Raw genomic sequence first — 26,621 nt, forward strand, 5'->3', positions numbered from 1 at the left:
GTTCATATATGTTTGAAAAAAAAATACGGGACACTTTCGGTTTGAATAAACTAACAAAATTTTTTTGCTTTTCTTACTTACGAAGATCAGCAAAGGGAAAAGAATTTAATTAATTATAGCAATCTTAAAATTGAATTTTAAACAATACTAAATCATTGATCTTTGCCTGTGATATACTTCTCAGATGACTGTATTTTCTCAAGTAAAGAATGATTATGTTTTACCAAGTTATGAAATTCCACACAGTCCTTATTGAAAAACACTTTAACAATGAGCATAGCTTTCATAGTTTCTACAGATAGCCTATTCTTTTCGTTTGTCCATAAGGAGTTCATCCGGGAAAAACAGTCTTTCAATGCTATCATTTGTGCCAGGAATGCAGCAGAACTCAACAATCTTCTTCAAATTTATTAATTCATTTACTCTAACACTGTTGAATAATTCATACCAAATTTCTTCTGTAGATTTTGCTTTAATTTCTTCTTTCTTCTCTGTAATTGCATTTTTCAAGATCATCACCTCATCAAACAGTTCAGTTTCATTGATTTTTGTGTTTGTGCAGACCTCTTCAATAGTTGTTACACTTTTCTGCACACTTTTCCAACTGAGACTGGCTTCTGGATTCTTCAATAAAATCCAAGACAAACTTTCAAAAGTAAGTGTGTCAGAAGATCATTCTTGGATGTATTCTATACAGGTGTTATAAAATTCATTTTTATAATTACCATAATTCTTCTCAGTGATGAGTCCATCTTCAATTAATGCCTTCAGTAAGGACTGTTCTTTCCTTGTTGCAAAATCATTATCTCGTCTCTGCTGAAGTTTCTCTAAGAGGCTTTCAATAATGTATTTTGCTTCAGCAAGAGTGACTTTCTCACCTTCAATTGCACAAATTGTTGCATGAAACATTTCAGGTCGGCATTCTAGAAATGTGGCTATTAGCTCTGAAACTGGATTACTAAAGAAATTTTTTAGAAGAAATGGTGGTTTATCAAGTGAAAAAACATATGATTTGAGAACTTCATACATCTCATTCATCCTTTTGAGAGCAGGGTACAGAGACAACCATCACGTTTTTGAGTGCCCTAACACTGTCTTGTACTCGGTATTTAAAAAGTCACAAAAACCTTTGAGTGTATGCACTCTAACAGTATAGATATAAAAATGCTGATATAATTTTTCAATGACAGTTTGAACGTCCATGGGCAATGTATCGGCTGCGCATTGTATAGCATTATTTATGATATGGGATGAACAACCAACTTCTATCAATGTACGATTCAATTTTGATTTTAATTTATGAAAAACATTGTTCTTTCCTCTTCTGGAACTTCCACCAAAATTTGTATTAGTATTATCTGCTGACAAGGCAAAAACTTTCTTTTCAATAGCAGGATTTTTTCTCCTGGAAACTTGGGTTTTTCATTCCGCACACAGACAAATCAGCCCTTCAGAACACATGCAATTTATAGACAAAAAATACTAGTTGTGGTGGGCGGTAGATGGCGTTGATGGAGATGATTCATAGTAGAGGTTTATTGTAGTGGTTGAGACAGTTGTAGGTGTCACTTTCTCGTCGACTTTACCATCACAATTACATGGTATAATAAAAGGGTATTCAGTCCTTAGCTTTTTTGTGAGAACACACTTTCTCTTCGGCATTTTAAAGGCATATAAAATAATAAAACTAATTACGTTTCATAACAGATCTGTGTTATATCAAATAAGCCATGCTTAGTTATTACAACATCCGCTAGTTGCACTATTCTCGCAACATGTCAGTATTGTCAATTGATAAGACAATTTTATGATCAATAACTAATATCGATTTCTTGGCAATTACATGTTTTATGTTTAAGAATGGGAATGTTAAACCCAAATCCACAAATTACAGGACAATTCTGCATCCCGAAGAGTTTTATCGGGATGCCAGGACACAAACTCGTAATAAGGGACAATTCCGTAAAATACGGGACGTATACGAACCCTACTCAACATCCCTTCACAGTACACCTAGAAACAAACAGAACAAGTTTCTTTTCCTCCTCCTTCATCCCTGCAACTTCTGCACTGTGGAACAGTCTCCCACCTGCTGTGATTCCCATGGAATACAATTTACAGTCATTTAAATCAAATGTAAACACACATTCCTCCTTTCCCAATCCACTACTTATACACGGTACTATAGTTTGATATCAACCAACCTCTTGTGTATGGGCACAACATAACAAAAAAAAAAACTTCTCAAGGATGTCCCAAATATCTGGATTTAAACAACTTAAAAGTTCAATTTTTAAATTTTGAATCTGATTTTGCACAAATGCTAAGTTTTTGTGAGTAGATTGAATTTGCTCTTTGAGCATTGCCTTCTCTCTATTTGATTATATATTCCTAATGCCTTTGCTGAGGTGAATTTTGTTTTCAGCTTTGACGCAACTGGGAATAAGATTTCTGTCTCTACAACGTTTTAAAAATGCCAGTTGATTAATCAATACAGAAATATGTATCATTAGCTTACCCTAGTGATTGCATCATTTGTGTGTAAAATCACCATGAATTATCAGAATTCTTTCCTTTAGTGTTACATGGTGATCAGCATTCATTTCAGACAAATTATGGAGACTACAACTGTGTTAGAAATAATTACTTTCATTTCCCGATGTTTTGACCTTCATATTAAGTTCATTATCTTGAGCACATACATATCTTATTATTATTATCATCTAACACCTCCAGGGAGGCGAGGACTCATCGAAGGAGTTGTTAGATGTATATCTATAAATCACATCTATAAATCACCCACTTCTCTTAAATTCATTCGCACTAGATGCACTCGTTACCCCTAAAGGCAAACTATTCCACTCGTTAAGTGGTCTGAAAGAGAAACTTATCTCTTACCCTTTCTTGACTGTGAACAAACTTAACGTCTTTGGATGCTCTTGAATTATATGGAAGTTGGGGAGAACCCCAACTTCCATATAACAAAAAATTTCATCAGATAATGAAATTTGAGTTACTGAGTGTGCACTTTGCAAAAGTAAATCATCCAGGTGGTGACATTGAAAAAATGAAGGAACCATTAGTTTATACGGGAATTGTGATGAATGAAGTGGAGGTGAATAGTCTATTACAGAACCTTAATGTGAATACATCTGTGGGATTGGATGGTATACTGGCACGGGTCTTGCGTGAAGCGGCTAAGGAATTATCAGTGCCCTTGACCATGTTGTTTAATCTGAGTCTTGGGTCTGGTTTAGTCCCGAAGGTGTGGAAAGAGGGGAAAATAGTTTCACTGCATAAAGGAGGATCCAAGACTACAGTTGCAAATTACAAACCGATCAGCATATCAGGAGTTGTTGTCAAGGTCTTGGAAAAAGTAGTCAAGGGAAAAATACAGGAATGGATTGATGTAAATGAGATGCTGTACAGGGGACAGCATGGCTTTGTGAAGGGTAGATCATGCTTCAATAACTTGCTCAAGTTTTATAACAAGTTGACGGCTGAACTGGATAAGGGTAATGGGTTTACAGTGATACTGCTGGACCTGGCAAAGGCGTTTGACAGGATACCACATGGAATTCTAATCCATAAACTACAACATATGGGAATGGATATAGGGTTGGTGAGATGGATAGGTGGGTGGTTGATGGAGAGATATCAAAGAGTAGTTTATTCGGGAGTAGAGTCCAAAAGATGGCCTGTGACTAGTGGTGTGCCGCAGGGTTGTTCTTGGACCACTGCTGTTTAATTTGTTCATTAACGATATAGGGAAGGATGTAAGAGGAACAGTTCATTTGTTCGCTGATGATGCAAAAAGTTGGGTAGGGCAATAGTGAATGCAGAAGATGTCAAAATCTTGCAGAATGATTTGGATAGATTGCAGTTCTGGGCTGAGGAGAATGGATGTCAATTTAATGTGACATAATGTAAGGTTATGCATTTTGGGGTGAAAAGATTAGCAGCAGTATACTGCATTGGTGGAACTGTACTCCAGGAGATTGATGAGGCGAGGGACTTGGGAGTGTTGGTGAATAGGGAGATGAAGTTTAGGGGGCACATTGCAAAAGTAGCTAAATCAGCTCATCAACTCACTTGGTTGTTGAAAAATACCTTGACGAGCAGAGACAAGCAAGTTATTGTACCTCTGTACCGAGCCTTGATAAGACCTCATCTTGACTATTGTGCCGAGATTTGGTCACCTCGGTTCCTTCTTGATGGGGAGGAGGTGGAGAGGATCAAGAGGCGAGTGACTAAGATGATAGCAGGTCTATGGAATGAACCATATGAGAACAGGTTGAAGATTTGTGGGTTGCAGAAACTAGTTGATAGGCGGAGGAGGAGGCAAGATATGATTGAGACATTCAAATTGCTAAAGGGATTCTATAGGATTAATTCAGAGGATATTTTTGAGATCAGGACTGGTGGTGGGAGAACTAGGGGACACCTATGGAAGCTGGACAAGAGTGTGGTTAGCAGGGGGTGTTAGAGCTGGGTTCTTTACTTTTAGAGTGGTAAATGAGTGGAATAAGCTGCCAGAGTCTGTTGTGGGTGTTATGACGGTGAGCGAGTTCAAGGCAAGGTATGATAGATACTGTGAGAATGTAATCGCATAGTTGTGTGGACATGATGTTTAGGGCCTCCCTCGATGAGTCTAAGGACTCCCTGGAGTCACCCGAAATAATAATAATAATGATGTCCTATAACAGTGGTGGCAAACCTATTTATGTATGAGTGCCAAAAGTTTATAAATTGAGTTGCTGTCGTGCCGAGAAGTTTTTAGTAGGGGAAAAATTAATAGAAAATTAATTATTTATAATATTATATAATATTTCATAAATAATTATAATTTTCTAAATAATATTTTATTTTATTTATAATATTATTCAGTATAAAATTGATTATTGTATGATTAAATTAATTTTAATGATATTGGTTTGAAAAAAAAGAAAACGGTAGTGAGAAAAATATTTATGCATTGTAACTCACCATAGAAGTCAGCTGAGCAGAGGAAGCAGCAGAAGGATGTCAGCTTGTCGGCGAAATGCTTACCATATTTACTTGAATATATCATGCGCTCGCGTATAACTCGCATCCCTGAATTTACTTTACGAAAAATACATCAAAAAGTTCTGCATATTACCTCGCACACGAAATATGTTTAAAAATGTTCACACATCGAAATGATAGGCAGTAACATGTTGTGACTGCTCCCCGCAGTAACATGTCCTCTCCAACAGCCATTATACTGCAGATGCAAGAAAAACAAGTGCAGTTTGTATCCCTGAATAAGGTACAGAGGCTTTTGCAGTCTATGTAATATATTTCTCAACAAATAGTGTGATTCATTAGTTAGAGCAGTTTTTATTCCAGCTGTCTCTAATTGCACTATTATTGTCCCCTACCACAGAAACTGTGCTGCATAGACTCAAGCAAAACCATATGTTGCACTTAAACACAGTATCTAACTAAAATCTGTTGTCCGATTTTTCAATTACATGAAATAAGTGTTTGTTTTATTGCATTTGAAATTCTCGATGTCATTATAACAGATCACAAAGGCTAACTTCAAATAAAATTCTATCACGAATTGAAACATTCCATATAATTATGGTGACTACACGTCCTTTATTTAAGAGGGCAGTCCTTTATTTCACTGCTCTGTCCTTTAGATTTTTTTTTCTAAAATGGCCATTTTCTCCTTTATTTTGTGAATTGAAATAGTAAATTGAATATTGATGTCAACATATTTAAAGATGAAATTCATACATTTTACCAAACCTGCATCGATTATTTAAATAACTGAGACAGCTATTTCGTGGAAATGAAAGTATTTGAATGGGTCCTACTACGAGAAATCCCTCTGCGGGCGAAGATCGAGGGAAGTGTTTTGTTCACTTCCAGTCACTGGAACTTAAACGTAAATGACAGCGAAGTATTTGATCTAGTTTCGTGTATTAAAATTTATGTCACCAGTGAAAAGATCGAAGAATGCGACAAAATGATGAGTCCTGCCGATGTAGATGGGTTGAAATTTTTAAATATTTCGCAGATAAACATGTATCTTTTAAAAACATTTTAAAAATCGTTGAATTTTGCTTATATCTCCCTGGATCTAATGTCCCTACTGAACGAGTAATTTCATTACTGATCCAATATGTGGACCAGTGAAAAAAACTCATTAAAAATTGAAATATTGAAAGCATGCATTTATACCAAATGGAACTTTGACATGAATTGTATACAGCTTTATGAATTTTTAAAACACGAACCTGATTTATTAAAAAAAAAAGTTCATTCTTGTGAAAAGTATTAAAATTACATTTTTTTTAAAGTAATAATATGATTGTTTAAAATGCTATGTATATGCTTATATTTTACAATAAACGTTATGAAGCTTTTTAGTGAAACAAATAAACGCAACCTTTTTTTTATTTATTTATTATGAAACAATTTCTGATTTGTCCTTTATTTTCTCGAAAAAAATATGGTTGCTATACATATAATGCGTGTGTGAGTTTCACTGCCAACTCAAAAGCAAACAAGCAGGAATAAAATTCAACCAAGGGTTGAAACTTTGTGTGAGTTGAGCCCATCGGTAATGAAAACTTCCGTCGGAATGATAAATGACACCCCGTCACAAATGTGTTAAAACTAAGAAAGATATAGCGAATGTTGTTATGACAGTTTCAGATGTTATGGAATTCGGTTGAAGAGAATTAGCATTTCAACTCAACACTTGTCGGTTGCCTTTGTCTTTGGGTCGCGTGACCTTTTGTTAATGCTGCACCAATCATATGCACGTCTTCATAGCTGCTCTCTTGTGTTAAACAAAATTTAACTTGTACGTATTGTAATAATTAAAAAAAAGTTGAATTTATAAGCGTATAAAAGGATATCTCCTGTAAATTGTTGACGTGCCAGCAAAATTCTCGGACGTGCCACCTCTGGCACGCGTGCCATAGGTTCGCCACCTATCATCTGACACCTCCTGGGAGGCAAGGACTCATCGAGGAAGGCTATAAATCACCCAAACCAGCTGTCATACCTTCCCTTAAATTCATTCACACTAGATGCACTCGTTACCCCTAAAGGCATACTATTCCACCCATTAAGTGGTCTGGGAGAGAAAAACCTATCTCTTACCCTTTCTTGACTGTGAACAAACTTAACTTCTATGGATGCTCTTGTGTTCTCTCCCCAACTTCCATATAACAAAAAATTTCATCAGATGATGTCCTATAACACACATTCAAAAGTTTAGAGACCTCTATCATATCACCTCTCTTTCTGCTGTTAACCAGAGTCTGTAATCCACATACTTGGAATCTGTCCTTATAATCTAAATCCTATAATCTAGATATAATCTTTGTAACCCTTCTTTGCACCCTTTCCACTGCTTCTTTATCTCCTTGGAATCATCATCATCATCCCCTGATCCCCCTTTCCCCTAACTGGGAAAAAATGTGTGTGAAAGTTCAGTATATGTGGTGGAGGAGTGGAAAAATTTGCAATGAAAAATTGGCCTTTTAAGTATGTCTGGAGAGGAGGAAGAAGAGGAAGTTCTACAACAAGGCCAAATAGATTGCATATCTAATTATAAGAATAGACTAGGTGGTAATTTATTATGTCTATACACAAATGTGAGGAGCATCAGAAAGAAAGGAGTTGAATACGTTGCTTTATTGAATATGACATGGCCTAAGATTGTTGGCATTAGTGAAATCTGGCTATCAGAATCAGATATGGTAAAATGGATTGAGTGTAATGGGTTTACTCTTTTTAGGAATGACAAAAGAGATTGGAGAGGAGGAGGGGTGCTACTAACGATATCTTATGACTTAATTCCAGTTATTGTAGAAATGCATGAAACAATGGTAACAATGTCCTATGTAGCAGTGAGTTTGAGTCTATCTGGTGTGAAGTGGAGTCTAACAAACTCCACTCCACTTGGTGGCTCAGTTGAAGGGGATGAAGAAATGCATCACCAATTTAGCTTTATGAGTACCAAATGAGTGATCATTATGGGTGACTAATTTTCCAAACATTGAGTGGATAGATGAAAAATCTCATAAGAAAGAAGAGAAATTTATTGAACTGTTGCGAGACAACTTTCTCAAGCAGCATTTGAAAGAAGGATCTCGAGGTCAAAGAGTGTTGGATTTGCTCATAGGGTCAGAAGGAGTCTCTGTTAAGAATATGGCTATTTTACCACCAGTTGGTGACAATGATCATGCTGTGCCTTCTTGGGAAATATCTAATTCTACTGATGTCCTGATTTCCCTCATCAATGCAGGGAAACTAGAATTCCCAGGGTGGATGGTAGCAGGGATGGCCTCTTGTGGGAAGGGGGACGACATCAGATAACACTGAGTCCAGTAAAGTCTGGAGGGGATAGTAATGATATAAAGCATATGTCACTGCTTTTATATGAAGCAGTGACATTTTTATGCTTTATACTAATGCCAGGAATATTAAGAATAAAGGAGATGAATTGGTGGTGTTGATTGCATCAGCCTGGTCAAAGATTATTGGGATCTCTGAGACGTGGTTGACGGAAGATGATACAATGACAGGAATAGAAGTAGCAGGGTACAGCATTTTTTGGCAGAATTGGAAGAAAGAATGTAGTGGTGGAGTAGAGTACTGCTTATGATAAGTGATGACTTATGCCCTCTAAGAGTGGAGATTTTGGAAGGCAGTGACACTAATGGGTTTGAAAGCATATGGTGTGAGGTAGAGGTAGGCAAGACAGGATATTTAGTGGGATGTTGCTATAAGCCAAGCAGCATAGAGGGCGGGGAGCAGGAGATGTTTAGACAGTTGAGCTTGGCAAGTGCAAGAAGAATGATTGTTATGGGAGATTTTAACTACAGCAGTATAAGTTGGGAAGAGGAAAATGCATGTAGTAAGTAATAAGGGAATGAAATTTCTGGAATTCTTGAGGAATAGATGTCTTAGGCAACATATAGTAGAGTGAACAAGACATTTAAGAGTTTTGGATTTGGTCATAGCATCAGAAGAGCTGATGATAACTGAAATGACATCTCTCCCCCTGTTGGAGAGAGTGACCATATGGTTCTGACTTGGAAGATGAATAGACATGCAGGAGTATTAAAGAAAAGGGAACGTATGTGAAATTATAAGGCAGGTGATTATAATAGTCAAATCTTAGATATCAACTTAGGGCAGTACAATGGATGGCAGAATTGGAAGGCCGGGATATCATTAGTGCATGGGAAATTGTGAAGGAAATTGGCAACAATAGTAAGCTGTATTCTACAAGTGAAGAAGAGGACACAATTTGGTGTAAAGTGGGTGACAAACAATATCAAATAGGAACTGCAGGTGAAAAAGAGGTTATGGAAGTGATATAAGGAGAGCAGATGCATGAAAAATATAAGACTCAGGTCAGGAGAGTGACTAATATGGTAAGGAAGGCAAAACTGGAATATGAGAAGAGACTGGCACTAAGATCCAAAGTTAATCCTAGGGAAATTTTTAGCTATGTGGCCAGTAGGAGGAGAAATGATTGTGGAACAATGACATTGTGGGATAAAAATGGGAATAGAGTTACTGATGCAGAAGACATAGTGGAGTTGTTCAATGAACACTTTATTGGAATGGATAGGCTTATGTGTTCATCACACACACATTGAATTGGATTTAAATGTTACTGATGTGAACACAGATTGATAAGAAAATAACTATTTATTAACTTAAAAGCTAATATTTTGCTGTGTTATATCCAGCATCTTCAGAGCACACAAACAAAGTTTGTTACAAATGCGAGACAATTTGTTGTAACAGTGGGGCTAGTATAAGTAATTGCAGCATGCAACACAAGACTAATGTCCTAATACAGCACCATTTAATTATAAAAAAAAAAAAAAAAAAAAAAAACAGTAGTCCAAAGTTTTGAAAAAATATAGTAGTTCAAATAGTACTCCTTGAAACTTTTGAAAAATAGTATTCCAAAGTTTGAAAAAAATAAAATTAAAATAAATAAATATTAATTTGGTCTTAGGATGACTGTCTCCCAAATCTTTGGTAGATTTATACAGCCATACTTGTTAAGGTTTGGAGTATATTTTAAGGCTTTTGTTGATTCCAGGAACAACCTCACTGCATTGCTGGAGGAATTCAAATTTCTTCTGGTGCCGGTTTTTAACTTTAGCGAATTCTTTATTGGCTGTAGAGTCAGAGATTCTCTCCAGGATATCCCATAGCTTCAGGTTCAAAATGTCAGATAGTATATCACGTAGTACACTGATGGATGAATTTATTTTTGAAACTTCTTGTCGAGTAGCGAAAATAAATTCAATCCTCTTTTAGGGTTGCCACATCTGCACTATTACTAATTACCCTACATCATCTGGAAACAACTGAATATCCCCCTGCAATCCATTGACAATATCATTGATATAAAGGTTAAACAATTCAGTTCCAGTACTGAGCCCTGTCAGACCCCCACTTGTAACCTTCTGCCTCCATGATACTGCCCCACCATACACAACTCTGATACTTATCAGGCAGCCAATCTTAAATCCAGTTGACTAACCCGACATCTAAACCCACATGCTGCAACTTAAATATCAGCTTATCGTTTGGCACCCTGTCAAATGCCTTTGCAAAATCCAAAAAAATTGCAGTATATGTCTTTCCCTCATCAACTGCTCATCACTTTATTATAAAAGGCAATCATATTACTAAAGCAAGAGCACTCCTTAACAAATCCATGTTGACTCTCACAGATAACATTACCCTCATCTGCCTAAAGCTGTATCTGGTCCTTCACTAATTTCTCCAAGACCTTAACAACTACTGATGACACACAAACTGGCCTATAGTTAGACAATTCCAGTCTGCTCCCACCCTTATCCAGTGGCACTATCTTACCTTCCTTCCATTCCTTGGGTACCTTTCCCGTAGTCAGACTTTCTTTGAAAATCCAGCTTAATGGAGCTGTCAGTTCTTTAGCACATTCTCTCACAACCTGTGGTGAAATACCATTCAGTCCCACAGCTTTACTGACATCCACGGTACTCAGTATTTGGAACACACTCTCCTCTAAACCTCGAACCTGCCCTATCCCTATAGTACTAAAACTTACTTCTCCAGGATGAAATACTCCAGTAAAGTTGAATTGGATTTAAAAGGTAGTGATGCGAACACAGATTGATAAGAAAATAACTATTTATTAACTTAAGAGCTAATATTTCGCTGGTATTATATCCAGCATCTTCAGAGCACACAAACAAAGTTTGTTACAAATGCGAGCCATCCACAATTCGGTGCAACAGTGGGGCTAGTATAAGTAAGTGCAGCATGCAACGCAAGACTAAAGTCCTAATACGGCACCAAGTTATAAAAAAAAAAAAAAAAAAAAACAGTAGTCCAAAGTTTTAAAAAAATATAGTAGTTCAAATAGTACTCCTTGAAATGTTTGAAAAATAGCAGTCCAAAGTTTGAAAAAAATAAAATTAAAATAAATAAATATTAATTTGGTGATAAATAAATATTAATTAATTTTCCCAGAAACTATACTTAATTAATTTGGTCTTAGGATGACTGTCTCCCAAATCTTTGGTAGATTTATACAGCCATACTTGTTAAGGTTTGGAGTATGTTTTAAGGCTTCTGTTGATTCCAGGAACAACCTCTCTGACTTGTAGAAGCTTCTGTGCAGTACTTTTGTTTTTTTCCAATTGATCCTGTGTGCTGGGGTATCCAAAGCATGGTCTGTCAGACCCAACTTGCCATAAAGAAAGTGCTGGATGCAGATGTCCACAGTTCTTCCTGTCTGTCCGTAGTAGGCTCGATGACAAAAACAGGGCACTTGATAGATTCCTGGATGTGGTAAAGGAGTGAATCTGTCCTTAGGTGAACGGATGAGAGTTGCCAATTTCACATAAGGTTTAAATACAGTGTGCAGTTTGTGTTTGTTAAGCACCCTAGATATCTTTTCAGATGTGCCTTTAATGTACAGGATGGTAATAGTTTTGTTGTAGTGTTCTGTGGTACATAGTGAGCGGGGGGGGGGGATTTCTGGGTTGCATTTAGTATTTTATCTATCTTATGGGGATTATAGCCATTGGTTAGGAAGGTGTGGCACAGGTGAGAAAGTTCAGCAGTGAGAGAAATGTCATTGGAACAGATTGCTCTAGCTCTATGGGTTAGTGTTTTTAAGATACCGTATTGTTGAGAAGGGCGATGGTGTGATTGTTTGTGTAAATATCTCCCTGTATGTGTGGGTTTTCTATAAACAGAAAATGATAAGAAACCTTCTTGAAGATGGGGATCAATGCTATTTGCATTGATGTCACCAAATGTTATCAATGCTATTTGCATTGATACATCGATGGGAGGCTGCATACTCAGTTAGAGGAGCTGTACTGGAGGAAGTAGGGGATACAAGAGATCTGGGGGTGATGATTGATAGAAAACTGAAATTCAGGGAACATATTGCAAAGGTGGTGAAGTTAACCCAGAGGATTGCTGCAATACTGAGAAGGATTATGACCTGCAGAGATCAAAGAGTTATCATTCCATTGTATAAGACCCTGATCAGATCACACTTGGAACTACTGTTCTCAAATTTGGCCACCAGGATTTGAAGGGGATAAAATTGACTGTGGGAAGGGTACAGAGGCAGATAACAAAGATGGTTTCAGGACTGTAGAATGTTAGTTATGAGGATCGGCTGAGGGAATGTGGACTGTAGGGTTTGGTAGGTAGATAGAAGGAGGAGAGGTGATATGATTGAGACTTTCAAACAGTTGAGAGGTGGTTACAGGGTTGACACTGGGGAGTTCTTTCGCTTGGTGGAACAGCGGGAAGGAGCGATGACCATCCCTGGAAGTTGCAAAAGGAGGCTGTGAGCAAGAGGGTGAGGCGTGGTTTCTTTGCATGGAGGGTGGTTGAACCGTGGAATGCATTGCATGATTGTGGTGAGAGCAAGAACAGTCATCAGTTTAAGGAGTGGTATGATGGACTCGGTGTTCCTAGGATCTCCCACGATGGGTCTTTTGACTCCATGGAGGCCTGAATAATAATAATAAATTTCATTTCATTCTTCTTGTGAGATTTTACCGCTAACCAGTCAATGTTTGGATAATCGAAGTCATTATTAAAAAACCTCCTCACTCTTTAGATTTAATAGAATGAATACAGCACAGATAAATAATAATAAAAACAATTCTGTGCTGTGTTCATTCTATTAAACCTGACTGCATTGAAACTATCGCATAAAGCCGAATTACTCTTTTGTTAATTCTACACGTTTCTCAAGCAACATGTGACAAAGGGAACTCGAGGTTAAAGAGTATTAGACCTGATTTTATTGTTGAAGGTGTTTTACTTAAGGACGTGACTACTGCCTCCAGTTGGTGACAGTGATCATGCTGTTTTGACCTGGGTAGTGGCTAAGTATATGGATATTCCATTCAGAAAAGGTTACATGCTGAACTACAAATTATAAATGACTAACCAAGGAGTGTACTAAGTTCTACCCTATAATATTGTTTGTTAGATGGGAAGGATGTTAGCTGTGCTTGCGATGCTGCAGACTAAAGACAACCCAAAAGAATTCTGCATGTACTTGTCTGGGAAGTGATGAAACAAGAAAAGGTCACTGCCAAAAATAGATACATGTGGAAGTATAAAGCAGGTGATTATAGGAAGCTCTGTAGTCAGTTAGCATCCATACATTGGGTAGATGAGCTGAGCAGAAAAGATGTTCACAGTGCATGGAAACTCATAAGGCAGTGAATGACATCATACCAAGGTGAATCAATGCAATCACTGCAAATCAGTGAGTAAATAGAGTGGAAGTGAAATGGATGAACAGCGAAATTAAGCAAGCTGTGCTGGAAAAGAAAATGTTTTGGAGGAGGTACAAGGCAGTTGGTGGGGATCAGATCCATGAGGAGTATAAGGTGCAGGCTATAAAGGTGACAAGCATGATAAAGAAAGAAATGGTGCAGTATGAGAGGAGATTGGCTGGTCAGGCCAAGGTTAACTCAAGGGAATTTTTCTGTTTTTAGTGCAAGCAGTAAAACAAATAATAGAAAAAGCAGAAGAAAACCAATTGCCTCTCTGCTTAGCCTTCATTGATTATGAAAGGGGTGCTTAAGGGGTCAAAGCTGTATAACTAAGAGGAGACCACATAGCCTTTAAAGGAATGCAGAGAACCAACCAGGGCTTCTGACCTAATGTTTAATCCTTACCTTCTCGTGGTGCACCCTGTTGGGTATCTACCTGGATACTGAACGAACGAGGATGGGCTGGCAATTTGGGATTTAGCCGACCAAATTGTATTCTTATTGGCTTAAACCAATATAGAAAATGATGGTACAACGTGACAAAATTTCATGCCGGCTGGGACATTGCCCAGTTAAACAAGGCCCCCGTTGTTTTTGCCAGGGAACCAGGGCGAACAGCGAAAAGTCAGCTACTGGAACAAATCTGAAAGCACACCCCAACTCAACATCACCAGAGTTAAAGATCGGTACTATCAACATAAGATGCCCGAATGGCAAAGAAATGGAGCTAGCTGAGGAATTAGATAAGTACCAGATCGACATAATAGGGGTGAGTGAAACAAAAAAGACAAAAACTGGTGATATCTTTCTGAAATAAATACAAAATGTTATATTCAGGAAATGACAATCAAGGAAAAGGAGGAGTAGCCATAGTATTCAACACAAAATACGAGGCTAATCTTCTTGAATGGCAGGCAGTCTCAAGTAGAGTGATATGGACAAATATCAGATTGGGGAATTGGACAATGAGAATTATTTGTGGCTATGGTCCCACAGAAGGTTCTACTAAGGTAGAAGTGGAGGAATTTTTTGATGCTTTAATAAAAGCAACTGACACAATGAAAAAGGAAAAGTTGGTCCTTGTTGGGGATCTAAATAACAGAGGAGAAAATGATTGTCAGACATACAAAAATATTTTGGGAAAATTTGGAGAAAAGAGCAAAGCCAATAATAATGGCAAATACCTGTTGGATTTCTGCTCAAGACATGGACTGGTTTTTACTAACACCATTTTCCAACATAAAAATGTGCACAAATTCACATGGAGAGAAGAGACAAGGAATAAGAAAAGTCTCATTGACTATGTTATTGTTGATAGTGATGTTTTCTCCCTGGTGCAGGACACCAGAGTGTACAGAGGATTTGAAATTGGAAGTGATCACTATTTAGTCTTGAGCAGGATAAAATTTAATTTTGTATTGAAAAGAATAGCATGTAAGAAAGTTTTAAAGTGAATAAAAGTTGAGCAGCTCTCAGACATGAACTGTAGACTAAAATACAGAAAGATTATTGAAAAGAAAATGAAAGAGTTTGAGAACAGGAATCAAACCTTGGAGATTCAGTGGCAAACTCTGAAGAAAACATTGATTGATTTTGCCAGAGAGGCATGTGGTGAGGTTGTGTGCAAGGATAAAAAAATCAGAACTCCCTGGTGGACACAGGAAGTTAAAGAGGCAGTGAAGGAAAAGAAGAAAGCATATCAAAAGTTCCTGTCAAATAAGTCAGCGTGTGCTCTTAGAGAATACAGAGACAAATGTAAGAAAGCTGAACACTGTGTAAAACTAGCTAAACAAAAGTCATGGGAGGACTTTGGCAAGAACATAGAAAATAATATCAAGAAGGTGGTTGGATATTCTGGTGGTTGTTGAAGATGCTTAGAAATGGAGGAAAGAGCAGTAAAAGGATTTAGAGATGATAAAGGTTACATGAAAACAGGAGAAAAAGATATGCTTGAAGTATGGAGTAATTATTTCGAAAAATTGCTAAATGAAACAAGCAGTGATAGCACAGTGGTAAAAAACACTCAACAGGCATACAGTCAAGAATACATATCCATACTTGAAGTAAAAAAAGCCATCAATGGCTTGAAATGTGGAAAGGCAGCAGGAGTAGATGATATTCAACCAGAAATGCTGAAATATAGTGGTATAAAAGTCTTACAGTGGCTGCACTGCATAGTTCAGAATGCCTAGACAGAGGGACGAATTCCTCATGATTAGAGTAGAGCTCTCATAGTACCATATATAAAAAGGGAAATAAAACTGAATGTGAGAATTACAGAGGTATTTCCCTACTGAGTGTTCTTGGTAAGGCAAGTATATTTGAGAAACAGTTGAGAAGAATTGTGGAAGAAAAGCTTTTTGAAGAACAAGGATTCAGATCAAATAGAGGCTGTCAGGATCAGATCTTCAATTTACGACAAATAGTGGAGAAATCATGGGAATATAACTAAGATCTGTATTTAAGTTTTGTCGATTCGGAAAAGGTATATGGTGTCAATGGGACATTATATCAAGCAGTACTTTGTCTTTATTTGAGTTGTAAGTCAACAGTTAGAGTTGAAGGAAGTACAGGAAGATGGTTTAATGTTAAATCTGGTGTGAGACAAGGATGTACATTACCCTTCTGTTATTCATTATCTATATGGATCACATTATGAAGGAAAGTGGTATCAAACATGATATCAAAATTGGAGAGGTTAATGTCAGCTCTTTGCTTTATGCGGATGATGTTATACTTGTAAATAAATCCACTACAAATCTGCAAGATTTTCTGACTAAATTGAATAACTGTTGTAATAGATATATTATGAAGGTCAGGAATAAAAAGACAAAGATAATGAAAATAGGCAGAATCATTGAAAATATCAACTATGGTGTGAATGGAGAACCTTTGGAACAAGTAAAAGATTTCAGCTACTTAGGCACGATTTTTAGTGAAGATGGTAAATTAAATATAGAAATAGACAACAGAATCAGCAAAGGTGATATGCTAGGGAGTCAATTGAATAAATTCATATGGAATAAGAGAGAAATTAGTCGGAACACTAAATTAGCTGCATACAAGACAGTGTTCAAACCTGTTTTAACTTATGGATCTGAGATCTGGGTCAGAAGTAAAAGACTAGAGATCGCAGATATGATAGTCCTGAGAAAGATTATTGGCGTGAACAGATGGCATCAATGGCAATATCATATTAAAAACGAGGATATTAGGAAAGAACTTGACATTGTCAACATCCAGGAATGTATTAGCAGAGCTAATCTCAGGCGGTATGGTCACTTAAACAGAATGGGCGGGGAAAGATTAGCAAAACAAGTGTTCTCTGCCAGGTTGGCAGGAAAACGACCCAGAGGAAGACCAAGATATAGGTGGATTGATACGGTACAATGTGCTTTAGACGACACAAATATAATATCTGATAATGATCATATTTGAGTCTTGACAAGTGACAGACTGATTTGGAGGAAAATTGTAGATAGGGAGTTCATAATGATGTAAATTTTTCATGTAGTACTATAATATCCTGTACACCGCTTGAGGGTACATGTCAGGAATTTGATGATGTTAATGATGACCTTTTTCATTTTCATATGTGATCATACATCCTTGATGTATGATCACATTTAGTTGAATTCATTTAACTAGGTAGTTAAATTAAATGAATTCACCTGTTCTAAGATCTTGTTATCTATTACTATTTTATTTCTTACTGGATCTTGTCCTTTAACGGCCATAGTTTTTGATTTTTCTGTTGATATTATCATACCATAATCTCATTTAGATTTAAAATAGCTTTCTGTGAGTAATCTTCATAATTTGTTATTATTATTTGGTTGTCGGCAAAAAGGAGAGTATTTAAGTTCAGAGTAGGAGAAAGTTTAATACATTGCTGGAAATTTTTATTCCATTTTATTATTATTTCATTTAGGTAAATATTAAAAAGAGTTGCTGAGAGGGGACATCCCTGTAGGATCCCTTGGTTTTTCTCTCTGTATATGATAGCTCATGATTTAATCTTATTTGTATTTGATTATTTTCATATATACTTACAGCTTTTAGGATATTATTTGGTATTTGTCTTTCTTTTATGCATAAGAAACAAAGTGTAGTAGCAGTAATGATTATATATGATATATTATATCAGTTATATCTGGTAGAATAAGAACGTAAATAAAGAATCAAAAATTAGAAGAAATACAGATAAGAAGAAATAAAATAAACGGATTGTTAAACTAGTACTGACATATGCATAAGAAACAAAGTGCAGTAACAGTATTAACCACCTCACCGGCCATTATGGATCAAATACGCATCCTCATACACTTCGTATCCATCATATATTTCAATGTAATATCGATGGTATTACAATTTTAACATGCACTTCGCATCCATGATAAACTTGACATCTATAGACGTCTTGGCCGGTAGCATGGCACATCATAATATTAAACAAGATTATCTATTAAGCTTGTTACTTCTGCTGGTATTTAAACCTGTATTTTCAAGCTGGAAAACATGTTGAGGAAATGCATCTAGTGTCAGTAAAAATAAAAATAAAGTCTACTAGTTAAAACCTAGTTATTTATTATTCATGCAAATCTTCTCATAGTGAATTACCTACAAACATGAAAACATTTGTCAGAAACCATGAAGCCTTACATATAGGGAAAAAACAGTGCATAATTTTAACTGGAAAAAATGGTAACTAAGTCTTGGTAATCATTCTCTGGAATTAAAGGTAATCTCTATCAATGAACACTTTGTTATTATTATTATTATGATTATTATTATTATTACACCCTCCATGGAGTCGAGGGTGTAATAACACTCCTTGCATTAACAACACATTCTAGTAATGCATTCCATTCACTGACAATTCTCTATGTAAAAAAAATTTACTCCTCACAACCTTCTTCACACTTTTACATAACTTCCAGAAATGAGCTCTGGTTCTTTCCCTCTCACCTTCTACTCTTTTTATAATCCCATCTGGATTAATCTGATAAAATCCTCTCACTAACTTAAACATCTCTGTCATATTACCTCTCTTCCTCCTATCCACCAAACTCTGCAATTTACATTTCTTCAACCTCTCACCATAGCCAGTTATCTGAAGTCCTGATATTGTCTTAGTCACTCACCTCTGGACCCTTTCCAATGTCTCCACAACACATTGAAAACCAAGTAACCAGATTTGATCATAATAGACCAAGTATGGTGTGACCAGTGCCTTATACAATGTCACAACCGCTTCCTTCTCCTTGCATGTTAGAGAGTACTTCTTATCATAGCAGCACTACGATGTACAAACTATGCAACCCTTGCAATATGCCCTCTTAACTTCAGTCTACTGTCAACCATAACTCCCAAATCTCTAATCTCATCCACTTCATGCAGTACGGCACCATTGATTTAGTACACAGCTTTATATTTCTGCACTCCAAAATGCAACACCTTGCACATTGATATTAAAACTACAAACGCACTCTTTTGTCCTAGTAAAAAGCTTATTCAAATCTTCCTGAAAGGATTCAGCATCAGCAGTGCTATTTATAATTTTTTCCAACTTTGCATCATTAGCAAATAACTGCAGATTCCCAGTCAGTCCACATGATACATAGTGTACAAGCAAGTTAAACAGCAGGAGTACAAGAACAGAGCCCTGGGACATGTCCCTGGTTACCCTTCTTTTTTTAAACACTGCTTCGTCATACACAACCTGCTGGTATCGTTCAGAGAGCCAAACTCTGAACTCCATCTAACCAATATATTGTCTGTTCCCATCTTCTGCAGTTTGTACCAACTTATCATGTGGTAATCTATCAAATGTTTTTACAAAGTCTAAGAATATCACTGTATATGATTCTCCCTCATCTAACACACTCGTCACCTTATCATAAAATGCAAGTAAATTACTGAAGCAGGACCTACCCTTTACAAATCCATACTTACCTTCATAAAGAATGCCATATCCATCAACCCAATTCTGTATTCTTTTCCTTACTAATCTCTCCAACACCTTGATCAAAACTGCAGTTATACAGACTGACCTATGGATGGAGAATTCTCTCTTAGAACCATATTTGTGGAATGATACTATTTTGCCCTCTTTCCACTCCTTAGGAACCCTATCCACTGCAAGACTTTCATTAAATATCCAGGTCAAAGGCATAACCAACTGTGGTGCACATTCCTTAAGCATATGTGGCAATATGTCATCCATTCCCACAGCCTTATTCACATCTAACCCAACCAACATCTGATACACCTCTGTTTCTTTCACTTCCAATTCTCCTAATACTTGCCTCTCTTCTATATATTGTACTGGATAATTTACAGCAGTATGATATATGCTGATAAAGTGCTCGTTCAATAATTCCACTATATCCTTTGCAGCTGTTAGTCTGCTGCCATGACTATCCACCAATTTTAGTGTGCCATAATTATTCTTCTTGCTTGCCATATAGCAGAAAAATTCCCTTGAGTTAACCTTGGCCTGACCAGCCAATCTCCTTTCATACTGCACCTTTTTTTTCTTTACCATGCTCGTCACCTTTCTAGCCTGCACCTTATACTCTTTATGGATCTGATCCCCACCAACTGCCTTGTACCTCTTCCATAACATTTTCTTTTCCAGCACAGCTTGCTTGATTTCGCTGTTCATCCATTTCACTCCCACTCTATTTACTCACTTAACCCTCGGTATGCAGTCATGCATTGCTTTTGTCAGATTCTGACTTATGAGTTTCCATGCATTGTCAACATCTTTTCTGCTCAGCTCATCTACCCAATGTATGGATGCTAACTGACTACAGAGCTTCCTATAATCACCTGCTTTATTATTATTATTATTATTATTATTATTCCGGGAAACTCCAAGGAGTCGACAGACTCATCGAGGGAGGCCCTAACATCATTTCAAGAACAACTATTCAACATTCATACAGTATCTATCATACCTTGCCTTGAACTCATTCACGGTCGTAGCACCCACAACAGACTCTGGAAGCTTATTCCACTCATTTACCACTCTCCAAGTAAAGAACCTAGCTCTAACACCCTTGTCAACCATGCTCTTGCCAAGCTTCCATGCATGGCCCCTAGTCCTCCCACCACCAGTCATATTTTCAAAAATATCTTCTGGATCAATCTTATAAAAACCCTTCAGTAATTTGAATGTCTCAATCATATCACCCCTCCTTCGCCTATCGTCCAATTTCTGCAACCCACAAATCTTCAACCTATTCTCATAAGGTTCATTCCACAGACCTGCTATCATCTTGGTCACTCGTCTCTGGACCCTCCACTTCCTCCCCATCACGAAGAAACCCTGGTGCCCATAACTGGGCACAGAAGTCCAGATGGGGTCTTATCAAGGCTCGATACAGAGGAACAACAACTTGTTCGTCTCTGCATGTTAAAGTATTTTTCAGAAGCCAAGTGATTTGGTGAGCTGTTTCAGTTACTTTTGCAATGTGCCCCCTAAACTTCAACTCCCTATCCACCAACACTCCCAAATCCCTGGCCTCATCAATCTCCTGGAGTATGGTTCCACCAATGCAATATACTGCTGCTATTCTTTTCACCCCAAAGTGCATAACCTTACACTTTGCCACATTAAATTGACATCAATTTTTCCTAGCCCAGTCCTCCAAACTATCCAAATCATCCTGTAAAATTTTGACATCCTGTGCACTCACAATTGCTCTACCCAACTTTGCATCATCAGCAAACAAGTGAACACTTCCTCTCAGATCCTTTCCAATATCATTGATGAACAAATTGAAAAGCAGTGGTCCAAGAACAGAGCCCTGTGGCACTCCACTAGTCACAAGACGTCTTTTAGACTCCACTCCTGAATAAACCACTCTTTGATATCTCTCCTTCAACCACCCTCCTATCCATCTCACCAACCCTATATCTATCCCCATCTGCTCCAGTTTACTGATTAGGATTCCATGTGGTATCCTATCAAAGGCCTTGGCAAGGTCCAGTAGTATCACTGTAAACCCATTACCCCTATCCAGTTTAGCCGTCACTGTGTTATAAAACGTGAGCAAGTTACTGAGGCATGATCTACCCTTCACAAAACCATGTTGTCCCCCCATACAATATCCCATTTTCATCTATCCAATCCTGTATTCTTTTCTTGACTAATTTCTCTAAGACCTTGACAATGATTCCTGATATGCTAATCGGTCGGTAATTTACAACAGCAGTCTTGGAACCACCTTTATGCAGTGGAACTATTTTCCCCTCTTTCCACCCGCTCGGGACTAACCCAGACCTGAGACTCAAATTAAACAAAATGGTCAAGGGTACTGACAATTCTTTAGCTGCTTCTCGTACAACACGAGCTGGTATACCATCCAATCCCACAGATGTATTGACATTGAGGTTATGCAATAGACTACTCACCTCCACTTCATTAACCACAAGTCCCGTATAATCTACTGGTTTATTCGTTTCTACAATGTCACCACCAGGATGATATACTCTTGCAAAGTGCTCACTCAGTAACTCAACTATCTCAACTGATTCAGTTACCTCCCTACCATTGGCATTCTTTAAAATCAATCTGCCATGTACATTTTTCCTTTTACTTGCTACATATGAGAATCCTAAAACACCGTTTAGGATTCTCTTTAGCCTGCATGGCCAATGTTCTTTCGTAATCCTTTTTTGCTTTTCTTACCACACTCGTCACCCTTCTGGCCTGCGCTTTATACCGTTCATGTGCCTGCCGGTCACCCTTCTCCTTAAATTCCCTCCTTAGTTGTTTCTTTTTTTGCAGCTCAAGCTTAATGGTGTTATCATCCATTTAACCCCTACTTGATTTATTATTCGGACTCTAGGTATACAGTCAGCCATTGCTTCATGCAAGCACTTCTTAACTACCTCCCATGCACTATCAACTTCTAGTCCTTGCAGTTGTACATGCCATGACACTGAACCAATCAAACTCCTAAGCTTGTCATACTTTCCAGCCCGATAATTCCACATGTACCCTGTCTCTGTCTTAATTGAAAATTCTACACCTTTAGCCACCTCCCAAGTTAAGACCCTATGATCACTCTCACCGATTGGTGGCAATGTGGTCGTATTTGTTATAGCCAAATTCTCAGATGTAATTACTAGGTCAAGCACTCTCTGACCCCTAGTATTTTCCATTACATGCTGTCGCAAATAGTTATCCCTTAATAACCGCACAAAATCCAGTTCCTTCCTTCCGTGTGTCCTCTCCTCACTCCAATCAATGCGACCATAGTTGAAATCTCCCATAATAATCACCCTCCTTCCACCCATTTCTTCTATTTGCTTGTGCATACTGTCAGCACCATCTTTTCCATCACCTGGTCTATAGCAGCACCCAATTGTATATTTAGTTCTGCTAGCCACAATCTCACACCAAATGGCCTCAAATGTGCTCTTTTCTCTATCCTGCAATTCAACTTCTATTCTCCTTGGCTGGAGCTCATCAGCTCCAGCCATCATCAACAATACTCCTCCCCCCATTTTATTCTCTCTGTCATTCTTGAACACACTATACCCATCACATTCAATCCCACTAGTTATATCATCTACAGTCAGCCATGTTTCACTAATACCTATAACCTGTGGTCTGGAAGTGCCAACCATGGCCAAAAACTCTTCCTTCTTGTTCCTAATACTCCTAGTATTAGTGTACATGAATTTAAGATCCCCATTAGCCCCAACCCTACCTTGATGCCTTATATTAACTATCCCACTCAGATTTGTTGTCTTTATTTGCTCTGGCATATTATATTCATTCTTACATTCAACTTACATTTATACTTCCACATGTATCCACTTTTAGCAGTGACCTTTTCTTGTTTCATCACTTCCCAGGCAAGTACCTCATGATCACTCTCACCAACTGGCAGCAGTGTCAACACCTCATTAACAACTGCATCTTGTGAAGTTATCACCAAATCCAACACATTAAAGCCTCTAGTTGCTTCAATCATGTGCTGCTTAAGATACTTATCTCTCGGAAATTCCACAAACCCACTTTCCTTGTTCCCATACACTAACTCCTCCTTCCAGTCTATATTCCTGTAATTAAAGTCTCCCATGAGATTTGTTTAGTATTTTAACAGAGTTATAGCCATTAGCTGAAAAGTGTGTTTAAATAATCAAGTTCGCTGGATACTGCTATATCATCCAAGCAAGCAGTAAACTTGAATTTCTGTATATTATTGTTTTAAAGATGCAATATTATTGGACTAGGCAGTAGCAAAAATGATACTAAACCATAGTAAACAGAATTGTTTAGGAGGTGCAGACACCTTTTTTTTTCTCTCTTTTTGGTTCATTTCTAAAGCAAAAGTGTTTTTTTGGATACTGGTTGTTTAAATGTACTAGAAATGTATCTGATTTGTGGTCTACACAAAAATAAATTTAATTTAGTGAACTGTTTGGTTTCGAATTGATGCTTGATACCTTGCTTGGTTTTTGCTGGAGACCTAAACAGCAAAATAAGAAATGAGGTTTAGACATGCAGAAAAATAAAATTTGTAGAAAAAGACAAGTCATTACTAACACTGTGTTTCAACATAAAAGCGGAATTTTCCAAGACCTAATTCTTCAAAGGGGAGCACTCTTTTTGCCCTAATTTGACATCATTCCTTCTGATTTCTTCCTCTTCCCATTATTGAGTTTGAGTGCATTTCCTCAACATTCTTGATAATAGGCTAGAATCAGGAATGTTGAAGAGGATCACCCATGCTAAACTATCTCAAGACTACTTTTTGTCACTCTCTTCCTTCTGTACATAAATGACTTTTCCCTGGCAACATTTTGTATTAACAGCTTTGTTGATAACAGTATTTTCCATTCTTTTTTTTTCATTTGACAAACCTTGTAGCATACAGTTATCCCAAGCTGCAATACCTGCCATGATTATTGCCTTAAATTCAGTTTTCTTTGTCTTTCTTCCGTGGATGAGGATACCCTTGTGAACTTCAGTCCTACCAAAACATGTCTTGTTTTATTTCTTTCATGAAAGATCATATTTCTTTTCTTGAGGCTTCTTGTAGGTCAAGTGGATAATGTATCCACTCTCCCAACAGCATGCTATAAGTTTGAATTCCTCCTTAGGTACCTTGCTTATTAGAGGCATTTGGTGGCTCTTATTTGATCTAGAGATCAAATAAGAGCCACCCCATAGCCCATATTTGATCTCTAGAGCAGTATTTCCAGATTATCTAGAGCCCAACCACAGGTAATAATTCTGATGTACTATAAGTTTATAACCTTTCATGGGTGATATTTATTTGAAATCCTTTTCAAATAAATACAAATATAGTTTCATCAACTTTCATAAGTGTAGTTGTCCTGTTTTGCTCAATATACTACTTCTCACCTATTCAATTGAATATTGAATATACAGTTTGTAAAGATACTTCATCCTTGTGTGATATCATCCAATTTATATATCTGGAGTTATAGTTAAGATGTTGGAGAGCTTAGTGAGGCTATGATCTAACATTGATGTTGGAATATATTATTCCAACATCAGTATTGATTTTTTAATCCAGAAATTAAATACAATTTAAAAAAAATCAAAAATCTTGATTTTTTTAAAAAAATTTAGAATGAACATCTACATTTGGTTTTTTGGTTAAAAAAAACATATTTTGTATTTTGCAGAAATGTCTACACAAGTGCGAACAAGCTTTCCAGCAGAATACAAAGCTCATATGAAGTCTGAAGATAGGGTTATATTGCAAACCTCACCATTACCATGGACACCCAACTATCACCTTCAACATTTAACTTTGTTTGGAAAAAACTTATTCTCAGGAACTGGAGGGAATAGGATGAGAAACCTTTGGACAACTTTATCTTTATCACTACCAACCATTGGTATTTTAATATTGCTAAACATCACCAGCATACTAATGTTTTTGTTGAGCTATTTTGGATGTTCTTATGTTCCATGTGCCATTGCCCGTCTGTCATCTCTAGTGTGGCATACTCTGACCTCCCAAATGCATAATAAAGAAGAAGGAATAACTGGATTACATGCCGCAGTTTCTAACTGTGTATTATTAATGGCTTTCACTGCTGCACTTACAGTTGTTGCATATAGAAGAATGAGGTTGTTAACACAACAGAATTAATGCTAATAATGTGTGTATGTTATTGACTCAAATGTTAAGTTTGTATGTTTTATAATTTTAATTAAGATTAAAATAGAATACTGTAATATTATGTTTAAAGAGTGCTTTCTGTAGTAACACTACATTTTACTGGAGGTGTGACTTTGGTCATACATCTAATATTTTAGATGCTGGATGAGATTCCTGTGAAATGAATTACAGAATTATGACAGCTATTAATTATTTGGCAATAGTATGTTCATTATATGATAACAATAAGATTCTTTTTTGTCTGAGTAAAAATTTTTGATTGGAAACACTGTGAATACCACTGGTACTAATAATGTACATAAAATATTAAGTTTATGTAAATATTAAAATTGAATATGATAGCTGTTCTGATTTGAATTTCATTATTGATGTTATAATCACTATAAAATAGTTCTTTGGATGAAATAATGTCCGAACAGCAGAACTACAAACCCACAGAAACACTAATTTACATGTTATATGGTCTCAGAATAGTCATAGTATGACTAGAAGGCCAGCTAAAGGTAGTTATGCAGCTGAAATATCACTATAGTTTTACTTTGAAACAACATAATGAGTTGATATGTGCGTGACAAATTTTGTTTTTGGTTGTTCATTGCAGAGAAGTTTTGCCAAATGCTTC

At 36.9% G+C, this 26,621-nt stretch overlaps 1 protein-coding gene across 3 annotated transcripts in view; it reads left to right on the forward strand.

The window, feature by feature from the left end:
* The window catches only part of LOC150101275 (uncharacterized), a 246,176-nt gene extending 219,834 nt beyond the window's left edge, over positions 1-26,342 (forward strand). For all 3 annotated transcript variants that reach the window (XM_090400557.1, XM_090400555.1, XM_090400556.1), the window contains exon 6: positions 25,497-26,342. In XM_090400557.1, the coding sequence (XP_090256683.1) occupies positions 25,497-25,969 (473 nt within the window). In that variant the 3' untranslated portion in view covers positions 25,970-26,342. The remainder of the gene's footprint in view (positions 1-25,496) is intronic.
* The last annotated feature ends 279 nt before the right edge of the window (positions 26,343-26,621 follow it).

This window comes from Typopeltis vanoorti, chromosome 11 (assembly GCF_054136105.1).
Source record: "Typopeltis vanoorti isolate ZY-2024b chromosome 11, IOZ_Tvanoo_1.0, whole genome shotgun sequence".
Lineage (NCBI taxonomy): Eukaryota > Metazoa > Arthropoda > Arachnida > Uropygi > Thelyphonidae > Typopeltis > Typopeltis vanoorti.